The sequence below is a fragment of the Sciurus vulgaris genome (genome assembly GCF_902686455.1).
Source record: "Sciurus vulgaris genome assembly, chromosome: 8".
Classification (NCBI taxonomy): Eukaryota; Metazoa; Chordata; class Mammalia; order Rodentia; family Sciuridae; genus Sciurus; species Sciurus vulgaris.
Genome location: NC_136468.1, coordinates 13,899,319 through 13,916,403, shown reverse-complemented (window position 1 = coordinate 13,916,403; position 17,085 = coordinate 13,899,319). Strand labels below are relative to the sequence as shown.

Sequence of the window (17,085 nt, the reverse complement as noted above, 5' to 3'; positions counted from 1 at the left end):
GCAACAACAACAACAAAGAAAAATCTTGGTAAAATGATAAGAAATTAAGGAGTTGTTTCCACTGTGGTGGAGAAAACAGTGAGTGTATGTGTTCACTGACTGTGCCCACCGGGTTTTCTTTTCATTTCTTCTGGAGGTGTGATCTAAGCCTGCGAGTGTGGGTCATGGGTTATACATTCCTTCCTTTTATTGTGGAGACTGAAAAACTGATGGTGAGCTTTTTTTTTTTAAATCTAATTAATGAGTCAGTCTCTGGTTTGACGAGGGCAGACTGCCCCTCCAGTCTCAGGATTTTTCACTCTAAGCTCAGGACACGTGGTATTCCTGCTGTGTGAGCTCTGGGTAGCTGAGCGAAGAGAAATGCCACCTCATGCTCATCCGCCATCTTGCCCCTGGTCTACCTTCATGTATTTTTGATGGTCCATTATTTGGTCCATAATGTTTATAATTATATCTTCTTGTCATATTAAACCTTTTATTAATATGTAATATCCTTTGTTTCTTACAATTTTTAAAATTTAAACTCTGTTTTGTCTGATATTAGTATAGCCATTTGACACCACTGTTCCATACATAGCAATTGTAGGGAGTACCTTTTTTCCAATTATAAAATAATTGTTTAAATTCATCAGTCTTTCAAATTATGTAAAAAACAAAATGTGGAATTTTAAAGCATAAGTGCAGCAACACTAGCTTTTAGATTAATGATTTTTAACGTATCAGTTCCTTAGTCATATAGAAAATAAAGAATTATAAACTGTTGTTTCAATAATGCTAGTTTTTATGATTGCCTATGTATTTTTATTGAGAACTGATTTCTTCACGTGCTACCTAGTGTCCTTTCATTTTACCTTACGATTTCTTAGAAAAATCAATAAATTGATAAGTAACTAGTTAGAGTGATGTGTTGAAAAGAGACCACACAGTCATCAAAATTTGGAATGAAGTAGGAGATGGTAAAACAGATACTATAGGCACTAAAATGTTAATAGGGGATCTTATGAAATGTATGCAAGAAAGTGAAAAACCTAGATAAAATGAACAGATTCCTTAAACAATGTAATTTATCAAAATAAATTCAAGAAGAAATTGAATATTTTAATAGGATTATATCTACTAAACAATTTATAATTATACAAAAATAAACCTTCCTAAATAGAAAATTTCATGACTAAGTGGCTTCCCTGGTGAGTGATATCAAATATTTAGGGTAGGAATAATACTAATCTTACATAAAATCTTTAATAAAATAAAGGTGGAAATACATTGATTTGGGAAGGCTATAGGCACACAATTAATGTGCAAATATCAATTGTATTTTTATATGCTGGCAGCAAATAATTGAGTGAAATTTTAAACAATTACATATATTAACACTGTAAAGTATTAAATACTTAATGATAATTTTATCAAAAGAAATCACCCCAAAATACGAAATATTGAGAGAAATTAAACAAATAAGAGATATTCCTGTTCATAGATTGTCAGACTAAATGTCTTCAAGAAGTCAAGTCTCTTCAAATGGGCATTCAAATTCAACCCACTAACAATTAGAATTCCAGTAGGAGAGTGCACACACATGAATACGCAGACACACACACACACACACACGTAACTTTTCCCAAAATCTATTTATTAAAGTTAGCCAAACATTTTGAAAAAAGTAAATTTGGAAAACTCACAACATCTTGTTTCAAAACTTACTAGCAATTTATGGTAATCAAGAAAGTAAAGTATTGGTTAAAGCTAGACAAATAGATGGAACACTATTAGAGACCCAGAAAGAGATCTATGCATGTGTAATCACATGATTTTCAACAAGAATATCAAGCTGATTTATTGAGAAAATATATATTCTTCAATAAGTGATGCTGAGCTACCTAGGTAGACATTCAAAAAATAAATTTCAACTCTACTTAGCACTGCACACACAAATTAGTTCAAGATGAATCGTAGTTCCAAACATAAGAATGAAAAGGCAATTAAAATTCTAGAGGAAATAATAGGAGAGTACTTTTGCATTTTAGAGGCAGGTAGGTATTTCTTAGAGGGAATACAAAAAGCATAAAACATTAAAGATAGAGTCAGATGTAAAATTCAGAATTTGTGCTTATCAGCACACTATTAAATAATATGTATATCACTGTATATAAATTTATGTATTTATATATCAGAGAAAAGATTTATTTCACACACACATAGGCAAGTATGGATATATGTATATATTTTGCACATTCATATACAAACTTTTATAAATCAATAATAAAAGAGAACTCAATATAAAGCTATGAGTTGTATTTACATTAATTGTGTAAGCATTTAATATGCACACAAACACAAATCCTATCAATTGATAAAGTCCTTCAAGTCAGTAATAAAAAGACAACTTGATATTAAAATATAGGCAAATACATAAATTTTTGCATTAGAAGATGTACAAATGGCTGAGAAGGACATGAAAAAGTGCTCTATATCATCAGTTATCATGGAAATACAAACTAAAAACATCTTACTTCCACTAGAATGACCAAAATTAAAAAGAGTGTCAACACTAAATTACTGTTGGTGAGAATGTAGAGCATCTTTCCTACATTTCTTTTTTTTTAAATACCTTTATTTTATGTATTTATTTATTTTTATGGGGTGCTGAGGATCAAACCCAGTGCCTCACACATCCTAGGCAAGAGCTCTAGCACTGAGCCACAACCCCAGCCCCGCTTTCCTACATTTCTGATGGAAATGTAGTGACTTTGGGAAACTCTTAATCATTTCTATACAGTTAAATGTTCTTCAACTCTGTGGCACAGCAATTTCACACCTAGTTATTTACCCAAGAGAAATGAAAACTATGTCCCCCAAAAGATGGATTCAAGAATATTTATAAAAACTTCATTCATATTTTGAACAAATTTTGAACAACAAAATTATCCATCAATTGTGAGTGGATAAATAAGTTGTGATTCATGTAATATCATGGATGCATCTAAAAAATATAATGTTAAAAATAAGTCAGGCAAATAAACATGAAAAGATGTTCCATGTCACATTATGCAAACTCAAACAAGATGCCATCACATGCTTATTAGAATGACAAAAATCTAAAACAGTGACAATACCACACGTGCAAAGAGGTGAAGCAGCAGGAACTGTCGTTCACTGATGGTAGGAATGCAAAATTTTATAACCACTTTGGAAGACAGTTTGGTGATTTCTTACAAAATGAAATCTTACCATATGATCCAGCATTTGATTTATTTGGAATTTACCCAAGGCAAAAGTCTGCACATGGATGTTTATAGCAGATTTATTCATAATTGCCAAATCTTGGAAGCAATGGTGATGTTCTTCACTAAGTGGATGACTAAAGTGTGATACACAAGACAATGGATTGTAATTTAGCACAAAAAGAAAGGAGCTCTTAAGTCATGACAAGATTGGCAAAAGCCGCAAATGTGCATTACTAATTCGAAGTCATTAGAGGTGAAGAAAAGTCTAATTTGTTTAGGAAAACTGAGAGGAATAATTGGATATATCAAGAACAGGTGGCTGAGAGGAGGAAGCAGCTGTCTGGTAGCATGGACAGAGGCTTAAGTAAGAGCGTTGGTGGTGACCTGTTTTGACTTTGAGACCTTTCTATGCTTAGGTTCCTAGTGAACATTTTTCTATCCTTCCTGACTAGGTTTCTACGAAGGAACACAGAGAATGCTGAATATCTACAAACCTGCCTTTCACCTAGGTGTTTTGTTTCTGGCAGATTCCTTGTCTAGAATGACAAGTGGTTGGCAGCAAAGCACTTATCTTCAAAGGCGAACTGAGCAGAGTCAGAGGCTCACACAAGGCTCTGTTATCCAGGGCCACTACTGAGCAAATAGCTACCTCTCCTCTTGTCTTGTATAAAGCAGATGGAAGCACATTTCAGAAATCAGTGTATTTTTAGATCAAATGACTCCTATCCACTGGTCTTACAGGAATTTTAATGTAGTAAATTTTGATGCAGAAGTTATGATATAATTCTTTATCCAGGTTTTCTTTTCATACCTTATGTTCCTATGAAAATGGTGGAATTCAAAGAGGATTGAGTATTTGCTATAGTAGCAAATATTATCAAATGTTTTTCCAGCATCAGTTTTGAGAAAGAGGGTTAATAGTCATGTTAAAAGCAAGTCATATTATCTTGAGATTTAGATATCCCTTAAGAAGAGGTGCTTTCACATGGTTTGACTCAGACCAAGCAATAATAAGCTGTAGCATATAAAGGATTTACATCGAATATCTCACCTCTCTCTCTTGATCATTTGATCATACCAACCTCTGGAACCAACACCATTATACTTGCCTAGACCACTTATACAGCTTTAATTATTTCATTCTTCTATGAGTGAGTCCACTGATGTAGAAAGACTTCCAGTTATTTTTATAGAAGGGATCTGAAGGCTTCATGAAGAATCAGAGATGCATTCATGAAAAGCCCTTTTGATGCTCACTCTCAGCAAAATGTCCTGGGCTCTGTCTTCTGGTCTGTCCTTACCTTTAGGCATCTCTGAACCCAGAGTAGAACGGTCCTCATGGCGCACCTCAACTTGGCATTGCCTGAGATCAGGATGACTGCATGTCCAGAGGGGCAAGCTGCCATTGTGCCCACACAGACCATCACCCCAACCTTGCTGTGCCACAGCATCAGTAAGGGCACTGAGAAGAAAGCAGCACAGAACGATACCATGTAGAAACAGAGAAAAGAGACCAAGTGCATGAGGGCTTTGATGTGGGCCTCCTGGCTGGAGTCATGAGAGCCTCTGGTTCGGGCTTTCATTGTTCTCATATGACTTCCCAGGGAGATAACCAGCAACCCTGAAGAAACTAGAAAACATAGAAAAGGGGGGATAGACCCCACATTGCAGAAGAGAAATGGATAAAAGAAATTCAGTTTTGCAATTGGCAAATTGAGTTCTGTATTGTTCATGGATAACACAGCTGTGACTGTGAAATGAGATCTGCTAAAAAAGTCCCATAAACAGAGGACAGTGCAGCTGCAGGAGAAAATAACAGCACACAGGAGCACCTGGGGGATCTTCCTAGAGATCCAGCCTGTGCAGCAGAGCAAGAAGGTGTTGGAGAAACGGACAATCTTGGAGCAGTACAGGAGACTGAGGCAGGCGGTGAGCCAGAGGTTGGCCTGGTGTGCAATCATCCACAGCATAATGACGGTTTGGTAGTTGTGATTCAGTGGGTCTTTCATCTGCTGGAAGAAAGTAAGCTGGATGGCTCCCAGAAACAGCAGCCCATGCAGAAAGAGCCGGGAGATGCTGAGACACAGCAGCACAAGGTCACAGTTGCTCAATGGCTGCCTCTTTACCACATCCCTAAAGTTCACCAAGAAAATGAATACATTGCCCAGGATCCCTATGGCAAACTCCAGGACTGAAAGGAACAGAAATGCAATCTTGGCTTCATAGGACACAGTTGAGACAGGAGTCAGAGTCACCATGATGCTTCTTCTCTTGGTGACTACATCTTTTAAGACTCAGACACCATTCAGCAGAGAAGGGTAAGAGTACATTATGAACCAGGACCTTTCTTTAACCAAATACCCAGATCTTGCCCTGGTTCTGTTCCAAAGTGGGTACACTAAAAACCCTGACAGGAAACTTAGAGGGCTCTTGTTGCTTTAGAATGTTTCCTGGATACACGTGAAGGCTCATTATGACTGATGGTTGTACCCTTTGGAACCATGGAGAAGCTCTTTGTAAATACAGGTGTTCCTGCTCAGCAGCCTCCCCAGAGGACCACAGTATACCATCAGGAATGCAAATAAGATAGGGTCTCAGTTTTCCAACCAGATAGGGTCCAGTTTTGCATGCCCTTCTGGACTTATGGGAGTGGAAATGAGAGTTGGATTTGCTTATAGTTTCACAGAAATTGGCAGCAGGCAAAGCAGATATTCTTGGTGAACTACGGTTTGAAATAGTGTCTCCTTCCATTTGCATTTCTTCTGTCACCTCAGAGGCATGCCTTACCATAGAATATGTTAGCACCAGCAGGCGACTGCAGTTTTAGTTGCCATTGCTAAAGGCTTCATTCAGCCATCATTGTTACCCTAGACCCTGTGCTTGACAAGAGGGGTGTTGATATGAGCAAAATGAGCACCTTGCCATGAAGTAGGGGGAGGGAGCAGTATCCAGCCTGGATTATTGCAGAAGCCTTTCAACTGTTCTCTCTGCTTCTCATCCTCACTCTCTCTTAGTCCCTACAGTGGCCTACGGGTCTTTCAGGTGTCATCTGGGATACTTGCTTTTCCTCTTCCTGAATGCCAGCCATGAGGATTTGTCATGTTCTGTAAGCTCACCAAGCACTCTCACTGCAGGACCATTCCATTTGTACTTCTCATGACCTGAATTACCTCCTGTGCTCAAGTGTCTCACTTGCTTCTCAGAAGGTTACTTTGCCAGAAGGACTTTCCCCGACCATCCTACGAATGGCATCCCTTACCCTGTCTTGGGTGCTTACTATAATATTGAACCTGTTTTATCTTTCTGCATATATTCAATCATGTATTGCCAGTATCCATTTTCCCTACTGAAAAATGTAAGCTTCGTGAAGGCACTTACTTATTAGCCACTCAATACATATTTCTGAACAAACAAAATTTTCACAAAACAAAACATTTATAGTCTGTGGGGGTACATTTATAATATAATATTATATTTTTAACATTCCAGGGAATATTCTAACACAGATGGTTTTAATTTTCAAGATTTAGTTTTCTCCCCTTTCAAACATTTCCATTATTTGTTACCCTGGGGCCTTCCAGCATCTGGAATTCTCCTTGCTCTCTAAAGGAATATGGATGGATTTCACAATTACATTTGAAAGCTCTGTAAAAATTCAGGCTAGTTACTCAGCAGAGATGGAAGAACTGATTGATCCTTCAGAGACTGAATGTCGTTTTCTAACATTTCCCCAAATCTGGTGCCTCCCTTCCACTCCTGCAGATGCTTTAACTTCTCCACTTCTTTTTCATTCACTCGGGATCCGCGTTGTGGGCGAAGGGAGATGGAAGGAAGGGAGAAGTCGACTGGCTCTGTCTTTGGTGTTCTGTTCATGCCAAGATCACCTTTTCTCTGAGTTTCTCTGTCCTGTTCCTTGCTCAGCCTTGTTCTTCACTGGGCCCCTGGGCCAGCTCTGCACAGCTTCACTCTGGGTGTTTTCTGAGGGTTCTGTGTGGAGAGCACAGGTTCTGGAACCCTGAGTGAAGGCCTAGCTCTGCCACTTTCCCTCTCTCTTTTTGATCTTTGTGAATCACTGAACCCTTTCCAGTCAGCTCATGTGAAATGAAGGTGATGATCAAAGTGAAACCCGCCTCAGAGCATCGCGAGGTCGGCCTAACTGACAGACAGCATGCTCGGAATGGTGACGGGCGCGTGATGTCGTCAACGAGTGTTGTCTCTGCGGCCATCGTTCTCACGTGTCTGTTCTCCATCTCTGCCTCCTGTCCTTCTCCTGCACGTCCACTTACAGTGCTCCTTAATCTTAGAGTTGCATGTGCTATCCCCTTTGTCTCTGTAGATGCTTCATCTTTTTCACATTTCCTTTTGCCTAAGGATTCTTACTCTATTTATAAGCAGTGGTGCAAATTAGAGGTTACTAAAAATGTCCACTACTCCTGTTTTATTTTGAACTGTTTATGCAGATATTCACATAGTTTTTCATTGTGCATCATCACAGAGCACTGCCGTTGTATGTACTTCACTGTGGCTGTTTTGTTTGGGTCATTTTACAGAATGCCCAGAACTCTGACCTTTGTTCTGCATTTTCCATTGCAGCTGACTTTCTCTTATTCCTCTCTATGGTTTTGTACCAAAGGCGTTTAGGAAAGGTGCTCACTTCCCTAAAAAATCCTGATGGAGACCGCTTGCTACTGCGCTACCAGAGAAACACAACCACAGTTATAACAATTCAGAGCAAAACTATAACCTTTTACATGGAGAATCAGTGAAACCCTTGGTATATATTGATTTTGAGCATCAAGTTATACTATAATTTTGCAGTGATTAAGGGTTCTTTCAGAGGCAATAGCACAAACCCTCACCAATATCCCCTCCATTTGAGTTCTATGTACACAGTATTTGGGATTATGTAAATAATCTCCTGTTTAGGCTTTAGAAACTGGTGTTACTTTAAGAAAAAGAAATTGGTGTTATTTGAAAAGTGGTTCACTCAGGAAGCTGTGACCAGCACAACAAATGGCAATGTTAAGAAGAGCCATGATAGGAACAAAAACTTCACTTCCTCAAATGTAGTATGAATGGCAGTCACTTTAATTTTGCAAGTAAACAAATGTTGAGAAGTCTGTAAACTATACAAATTTGTGTTTAGACATTTGCTGCCACTTATTTTTGGAAATCAGAATTGAAATCTTTGGATTTATTTCTTTTTTAAAATTGCTATTGACTTAAAAAAAAAGAATATAATTACAAGTAATCTCAAACCTCATTCCCTTAAAATGCATTGCTTAAAGTTTCCAATGACTGGGTAGATGGATACTTAAAAGCTATTTATTAAGAACCAGATATATTCTGGACACCGTGATGGATACTGAAAACACACAGCTAAACAGTGGGGTACAAGAGGCAGAGAGAGACAGCAGTTTTGCACATCTCAGGGCTGGAAGGAAGGGAAGTTGTCCAGAGAAGTCTTCCTAGAAGGGATGTCAAGGTTGAGAACTGAAGCACGAGTAAGAGACTAAGCGTTACATGATAAGTGGAGCCATCTGGCAAGAAATTCTAGTAGCCCTAAAATTTAAAGACTAGGTGAATAACAATCTAATCTAACACATGTTTTAAAATATCTGGATGCAAAAAACAAGGTTAGTTGCAACCCTCCTTACAAATGTGGGAGCGTGATTGTCAGAAGACTTGGAGTTGATAAATAAGCTATAGTTTGAGATGACAATCTATAAAAAGATTAGAGATCTATAACTGAACTGGATTCATATCATTATAGCTACAGTGATGCCAATCATGACTGGCATTTTTCCGATGCTTCAAGTCACCTCGCCACCTCATTAGGAATGTGATAGGGATCACACTAGTGACAGCGCAGTGATGTGAGAAAAGTTACAAAATTCTAAAAGGCAAAGACACAAAGGGGACCTCCCAACCCAATACAAAGGCCAGCAAACAGAAACGTTTTTACCCTCAGAAAACTACACACACACACACACACACAGGAGTCACTGGGAGGAGACAAGAGGGTTCTTTTCCTTTGTTTTTGGAGAGGATTCTGTGAGTTGAAGAGTTGAGAGAGAAGAATATTGCCATCCTCTGAAGTCTGAAGGTAGTTTTGAACAGAGGTAGAGATTCTGAGGGCAGGAGAGATTTTGAGGGTAGGAGGCTTGTTGAAGTGCCTTGAGCCAGAAGGAGAGGGCAGGACACAGGTGTCTCAGGTCCCTAGGAGTCAAGCAACAAAGCAGACTCACTGTTCTAGGACACCTCCTGATGGTCTTGGACATGAGCAACCATAGCAGACTGATTTGGTGGCTGCTCTGTCAAGCCGGTAAAGGAAGTGGGATGAGCACTATCAATGTGCCTGGAAGACGATGCAGTGACCCTCCCAGGAGAGGTGGTAGTCCATTGAGCTGAGTAGGGTAGGTGCAAATGAACATTGCCAAGAAAACAAACAAATGAACAGCAGACCCTGACCACCATAACCCACGGAACCACTTCAGGCAAATTCGCCAGTATTAACCTCAAGCTGAAAGACAAGAGGCACCTCCTCTGCCCTCACAGGACATCCTATGGACACAACCAAGGCCCCCAGCACCTGGTGATGACACCAGCATCAGGGAGAGCAGAGGATGATTCTGGGTGATAATCAGGTGCGTTCCACTTACATCAACTCCTCTCTCACCTTCCTTCTTGTATGGAGTATGAGAAGAAGTCAGGTCCTAAAAACCAGAGGCACAGGTCGTAGGGAAAGAAAGCCCTGAAATTAAATTATTAACAGGATGGTTGCAGAAACCTCAATATCTGGTTATGCAAAGCACTGATTAGTTTAATTTTAAAACTGACATGGGGCTAATTTGCTATACGTAGATTGGGTTCAAAATCAAACAAATATGTACAATTTTGATAACAGTGATTTTGCTTTGAGCATCTCTGAGCTAAGACTCCTCAGTCCTGGCTGCCTCTGTGCACCCCTTGCCCAGCTTGTCTAGACCCAGAGTAAAAGGGCAGAGATGGACAGAGGGCAGGGAAATACCAGTGAGGTGCAGAGAAAATAAGACAAATCAACAGAGACTGTGGAAAATGTCAGTTGATGTGTGAAAAGGCATATTCCTTAGGGAAAGAGGTTCTTTTATTCTGAGGGAAACCCACATTGAAGGCTTCAGATAGAGTTAATTTAAAGAAACTTTAATATTGGTGGGATAGTCAATTGACAGGAGTCTGAAACTGAGGAGGTATCATTCTTTTATTTAAATTAAAATGTATATTTCTGTTTTTTGAGTGTTATAATTATACATAATGGTGAGATTATTCTTACATATTTGTACATGCTCATGGTGCAGCAATATAATCTGGTCATTATGGCTCCCCAGTAGTTCTCCTTTCCCTCCCACGAGGAGAAACCATTCCTAACAAAAAGTTCCTAGCCTTAGTGGAAAGCACTGAAAACTGGACTGGCACCTGGGAAGGCGCTGGGGAGGAAGGAACTGTGTTTCAGGAGCAAGACAGAGGCCTGGTGGCTCTAGTAGGGGGCAAACCTGCAGTGGCCAGCTCAGGCTGGGCGTGTGGCTCAGGAGATTCTTTAGCTTCTGTGTGCATTAAAAGATAACATGGCAGGTGATTAGCTCCCTCTGTCCTTCACCTGCTGACATTCCTCAACAGGGGCGGGATTCATTTCTTGTACTGGGGTTAGGAAGACAGCAATAGAGAGGCTGGAGACTAGTGGGAAAAGACAGGTAATCTACTCTAAGCAAGCCGGAGGCCAAGGAGGAGTCCCCAGGTCTCCAGTTTCTCCAGGTAATCAAACAAAGAAATAGGTCCTAGAATCACTGAATTTTCTTGGAAGTTCAGCCAGCCTTGGGCTGTCCTCCTCTCATTATTTAATACTCCCACTAGGTGGCGCCAGAGCACTGTGAAGTGTGCAATTCCTGGCCTGCTCGCTGTGCTGGAGGGTCCCAGACGTTTTCTTTCTTTTCTTTTTTTTTTTTTTTTTTGGGTGGGGGGGGTGCTGGGGATCGAACCCAGGGCCTTGTGCTTACAAGGCAAGCATTCTACCGACTGAGCTATCTCCCCAGCCCCCCAGCCATTTTCTTTAATCAAGCAATAATGCGATCCTGTGTTTCACATAAGGAAATTTTAGACTGCATTTAATGCTATGCTGTAGGCCAGATATCCTTTAATATCATAGTTGCCTCTCAAAGAATGTAATGATACTTCCATTTTATTAATAAGAAAATGGAGTTTCAGAAAAGTTAATTAGTTAACTATATCAACCAAACTCACCAAACTAATGAGGAACTAGAATTCTGACACCAGATTTCTGATTTCCTCTAAGCCTAACTACCAACCTGATGTTTGGGGTGGAGAGGATACTCTTGTTTTGGTGAGATGCCTGGTAATAATATTCTTTCCAACCTCAGCCCCACTGGAACATTTAGTGTTGGGTGAGCCTGGCTGTTGAGTCCTGTGAGCCACCTCAGTGTAATGGAGGGAGGAAGCCAATAGCTCATCCCTTCCCAAGAGAGAGAAAAGTTGAGTGTGGGTAAGTTCATACCTCGAGACCACTATTCTGGTTAAGGGAAGGAGGGGATAAATCTCCTCCGACTCTGGAAAATAACGTGTCTGTCTACCTAGCAGGTTGACATAGCTATTAGTAAATAAAGGAAATTATTCAGAATTTCTTAATCAGATCTGGCATGAAGTCTTCTTTGATTCCCTTCTTATAGGATTCCTCCATCAACTTTGCTTCCATTACCCTTTGTTCATACCACTATTGTAGCACTTACAGAATTTATAAAAATATGTATTTTGTTTACATGTGTGTATCCTCATTTACATCAAGTTCTTCAAGAGCAGGGATTATGTATTATTCTTTCTTTTCTCCTCATTAAACATGACACATTAATTTGAATGTCATCCCTTTATTGATCATTCTATTTAAATCCAAGATAATGATTTGACCAACTTTAATGTCTTAGGGATATAGTATGCAGGTCCTGTTTGAATCTGTCTGAATCCACTCCTGGGATTCAAACATGTTTTGTATACTGAAGATGAAAAGCTGAAAGTCTTTCAGGAGAATACTCATCCTAAGAGAAGAGAGAAGTGGGCAGTGAATCTTGGCCTGCCTACAAAACTGTAGCCCTCAAAAGTGTAGGCACAGTTCTGGGGAGCATGGTGCTTATCATGAGTCCTTGTCCTCTATTCCAGATCTATGGACTTCTGTCTGAATCCAAAGAGAGGGGAATTAAGTAGGCTCTTTTGGCTGCATGGAGCAAAGTTCCATCCAGGTGATCTCCAATAATGCCAGTTTATTACTATATGCTGCACTAAATAGTTCTCACTGCTCACAGTGCCCCACGTCAGGAAATCAGCACCACTAGGGGATTTGTAAGATGCTTGAATGCTCGGGTTCTACATAAACTCACTGCAGCAAAACCCTGAAGGTAGCGCCTCACAGTCTGTGTTTTAGCAAGCCATTCAAGTGATTCCGAGGCATTCTCACATTTGAAAACCACTGGGATGTAAAGAAAAACAAAGAAATTTGTCAGAATCTCTGTGATGACCACACCTCACAGAAAACTGGAACATCACTTGCATACTGGGACTTTTGTCAGGATCCACATTGTCCTTTGAGCACTAGGAGTCAGTTGTCACTCACTTGAATGCTGCACCGTAAAGGAGATTTAGACTTTTGTTAGAAACTGAAGAAAGACTTTGATGGTTTTAGATGGTATAAGGCTAACACCCCAGGAACCCCAAATCCAGCTCTGCCAATTACTCTCCTTACACGAGAACAGTGAAGTGGAGGTATAATGTGAGTATTACTCTCTTAAAACTGAAAGCGGTCCCTGAAGACTCCCTTTGACAAAGTTCTGCTACAAATTGGGTTGGAGCATGCAGTAGACCTAGGCAGGGTCCACACATCCGACTTGCCCTTCTGCCCATGGTGAATACCGCCTATTGCTTATGCAATATCAACTCTCTCCTCTTCATGACCAACAGAACTCCATATTTATTGGGAATGTCAATATTCCCAGCTTAAAAACAAACAAATAAACAAACAAACTGCATTTACCATCTTCCAGATAGAAGCTGCTGCTGAGACATAAGAAAAACTAATTGGGTGGAATTTCTTAGAAAACCCCTATTGCTCTTCTTTCTTTCTTTGCCTGAACTTGCCTGAACTTCCTTATTATACAGTTGGACTCCAACCATGAGAAAAACCCAAAGAATCTCAAAATTCTCACCATGAAATCTTTGACCAGCATTTTCCCTCCTTCAGGTTTCCCATTATGTGCTAAAGGTAAACTCCTCAAGTCCTCGAGCCACGTTTTTAGATCACAACTGTTGGAAGCTGAACACAGTATTAAATCTGTAATTTGGGACTAGAATGCCCAAGAGTGTGGAGAGAGGGAGAGCGAGAGTGAGAAGTACACCTGGGAGAGACACAGGAAGAGTCCTTCCTTACCTAGGTACTTGGAGGAGAGAAAGAAGAGATAACTTGCCTGCAAGGAAGGTCCTCAGTCTACTTGCCTGCAAGTTTACGCATACAGAACCAGGAAGTGGAATGGAGAGGTCAGCCTGCTTCCTGTCTAGATTTGCTGGTCACCATGAGGCAGAAAAAGGGAACTACAAGAGAGGAAACAAAAGAAATAATCTCTCTACCTCCTGCTTTTAACGCATATTGTTTTTGCCACAACTAATTGTCGAAGGGATGTGGACAGAATTGGATGAGTCCTCAGCGATGAAGTCAAGGATTCTTCTGCCCATCTCTTATTTCTGTTTCTCTATTTTTTTTGCGGGGGAGGGTACTGGGAATTGAACTCAGGGACACTGGACCACTGAGCCACATCCCCAGCCCTATTTTGTATTTTATTTAGAGATAGGGTCTCACTGAGTTGCTTAGCACCTCGCTTTTGCCTAGACTACCTTTGAACTCACGATCCTCCTGCCTCAGCCTCCTGAGCTGTTGGTCATGCGCCACCACACCCAGCTGTTTCTCTATCTTTTCATTTTATTCTTGCTAATAATTAATTCTGCAAACAATTATCTCTATGTCTTACATTCAGAAGTGAGTCTAGTTGTCATATAGGAAGATGCTTTATAAGCTGCCAATTAAGAAGTGGCTATCTTTGGGTGAGGTGCCCATCCCTGTCACAGTGAACATTGATACCAACATGGAATCTTCTGATTAGGCACATAAAGAAAACCATTTTCCTTGGCAGGATCTATGGGTAGGGATTCCTTTAAAGGAACTTCTGAACCCATTTTTAAGTTTCATTTTATGCACAAACATGAGCTAAGGGAGAGGAGATTTTAAGTAAAACTGACAGAGCTATAAGATCTTGGATGATAACCAACCCTGCTTTGTTTATCTCTAATAGGGATAACATAAAGCTGTAAGTGAACACTGTGTAGGACTGGTTTTCCAAGGGCTCTTTCTGGCTGATGCCAGAGTTCAAGTGGTGCCCAGGTGGAGACAGCATGGACATGGTTGTTCCTAAGGAGCAAAACAGGAAAAGAAGTACATGGCGGAAGGCGCCAAGTCAGAGAATAGGGCAAAAATGATAGAGCTCACACTTTGGCATAGGATGTTGTCAGTAAATTTAAGACATTCATTATATCTTTTAACAGTTTTCCTCTGGGTGTGAGACTGAAAGAAAACATTCTTAGCAGGGGCTCATTATAGGGGAATCTCTGTAAGATTTAGTGTTTTATATAAAAAAATATAAATTTGTGTACTATTCTATTTACTGTCACATTTTTCATAGTTCAATTTTTTATTGTTGGAAAGACTTCTTCTGCAATGAGCTTGGATTAAAATCAAATTTCCAAGAAAATGCATTCTGGGTCTCCCAGTATGCTACCACGTACCTAAGAGGGTACGTGTCTCCTGAGCTAAAAAAGTATAATTCTGTGGGGCTGCCACAAGTCATAGGGACTTTGTGGATATCTGCAGGTCCTACAATTGTGAGTGATTATAAAAGCAAGAAAAACCACAGAAAACAGGAGAATAATTTGTTGCTGATAGGATAAACTGGAGTGGTTAGAAATTTTCAGTGGTGATAGTGGACAAAGAGAGACAATGACAGCTGTCACAGCAGGGCTGGTAGGGACCATTTGGTTACACAGCACAGAAACTGACTAAAAGTGAGGGCCTGGGAGGTGGTGATGGTGATGATGACGATGATGGTGGTAATAGTGAAAATACTTCTGGTGAAGAAACAGAAGAGTCACATATGATTAAAGATTAAGTTGTACATCAGCCTTCACAGAAACTGCAAAAATACTGGTGGTTCATTGTTCCACTTTTGCTTCGTGGGGTTTTGTACTAGTTTGTTTTTCAGGTAAAACAAAATGCCTATGGCAAGTTAACTTTATAATGAAAATAATTCTATTTATCTCATAGGTTGGGAGACTGAAAGTTCAAACAGCATGGCGTTGACTTGGCGAGGGCCCCTCTGGTCGCATCACGTCATGGCCGAAGGCATCCTGGAGGGTTATAAAACAGGAAGAGGGAGTGATCACAAGGTGAGACAGAACACCAGAGACCAGGGAGGGGCCGCTCTTGCTCTCGCATAACAACTCTCTTGAAAGAACCAAGCGGAGTCCTGTGAGAACTGCTTTAATTCCTTTCAAAGGCAAGGACTCCAATGACTCAACCACCCCCATTAGGCTCCACTTAAAGGTTCCACAGCTTCCTACCATCACATACTGGGCAACAAGCCTCCAACACACCAATCCTTAGGGGACAAACTATATCTAAATTTAGTGGTATCTTATTTCTGATGCTCTCTACGTGTCTATTCCATTCTCTTTGGGGCAAACAAATATTTATTAAAACTCTTGAATTTGTGCCAGGCAATTTCATGACGTGATCCTAAAGACGGAATGCCTAGGACAATGAGAGTCAGACTTTGTGTCAAATCCTAATTTCTGTGATGGAGCAGCTACTTGGCGAGGCTTGATCATTGCTCTAGTGCTAGTCCAGTCGGCTGGGATGAGAGGGTCAGAGTCATGTTGAGCTGTCCTTGCGGAGGTGGGCCGTGCAGGTGTCCTCTGGGAAGCATCTCTCTCTGAGTGAGGGTGGTAGATAACTGATAGAATTTGAGGTTTCTACTTTGGAGACTTGGTAGTAAGTGAACTTCGAATTTGTTGAATGAATGAATGAACAAACAGCCTGAAAAGCAGTTTTCCAGATTTACTGACTTCAGACTCTACGAACATTGGATTATAAGACTGAAATTGTTAGTATGAGTTCAGTTCTACCAACATTTGAGTGACCTTTATCGGGTCACCCTTCTTAGTTTCTGTTTCCTGATTTGTAAGATGGAGATTAAAAATACCTGCCCTATCTCTTATGATCGGTACCGTCAAGGAGATGGTACAGATCATAATGTTCTGAAGGCTGACAATTATCAATGGTTTTATTTTATTGCTGACATGTGAATATTAGGTAATGTGTCATTCCTAACAGCCCTCTTTGGACTCGTACCTGTGTGTACATGCTCTCCTGTCTGGGAGGGTAGAGGTGAGGAAGGATGTAAGACAGCGTAAAACTGCAGAATAGCAGCTGTTTCACAAGAGCAGGAAGTGCTGTAATGCTCTGTGCATGTTGGCTCTACTCTAACCTTCCCCTAACATTTCTGGGCAGAGAAGTTGCTCCTACTCTGTTCAGCTCCTTTCTCCCCTTCCATGATGCCAAGGGCTTATATGAGAGACCAGAGAAGGAAAACCACTTGGCTGTGAAAGAAAGAAAGAGGTACGATTTAGCGTTTGTAGGCTGTGGAGAGTGGGAGGTCATTTTGATAGGTAGGGGTGTAGGTGGCATGTGCTTGAGTGTATGTTACGTGCTGAGTGT

The 17,085-nt window shown here is 40.4% G+C and overlaps 2 protein-coding genes across 2 annotated transcripts in view; one reads left to right on the top strand and one right to left on the bottom strand.

Annotated features, from left to right (window-relative positions):
* Positions 1-2,911: 2,911 nt before the first annotated feature.
* TAS2R38 (taste 2 receptor member 38) lies at positions 2,912-6,673 on the bottom strand. Its single transcript, XM_079150622.1, has one exon. The coding sequence runs from the start codon at positions 5,483-5,485 to the stop codon at positions 4,487-4,489; it is 999 nt and encodes a 332-aa protein (XP_079006748.1). The 5' UTR covers positions 5,486-6,673; the 3' UTR covers positions 2,912-4,486.
* An 8,967-nt stretch (positions 6,674-15,640) lies between these two features.
* Positions 15,641-17,085, top strand: part of MGAM (maltase-glucoamylase) — a 130,060-nt gene continuing 128,615 nt past the window's right edge. Inside the window, exon 1 of the mRNA XM_079152536.1 lies at positions 15,641-15,755. Within this exon, the coding sequence (XP_079008662.1) occupies positions 15,660-15,755 (96 nt within the window). The 5' untranslated portion in view covers positions 15,641-15,659. The remainder of the gene's footprint in view (positions 15,756-17,085) is intronic.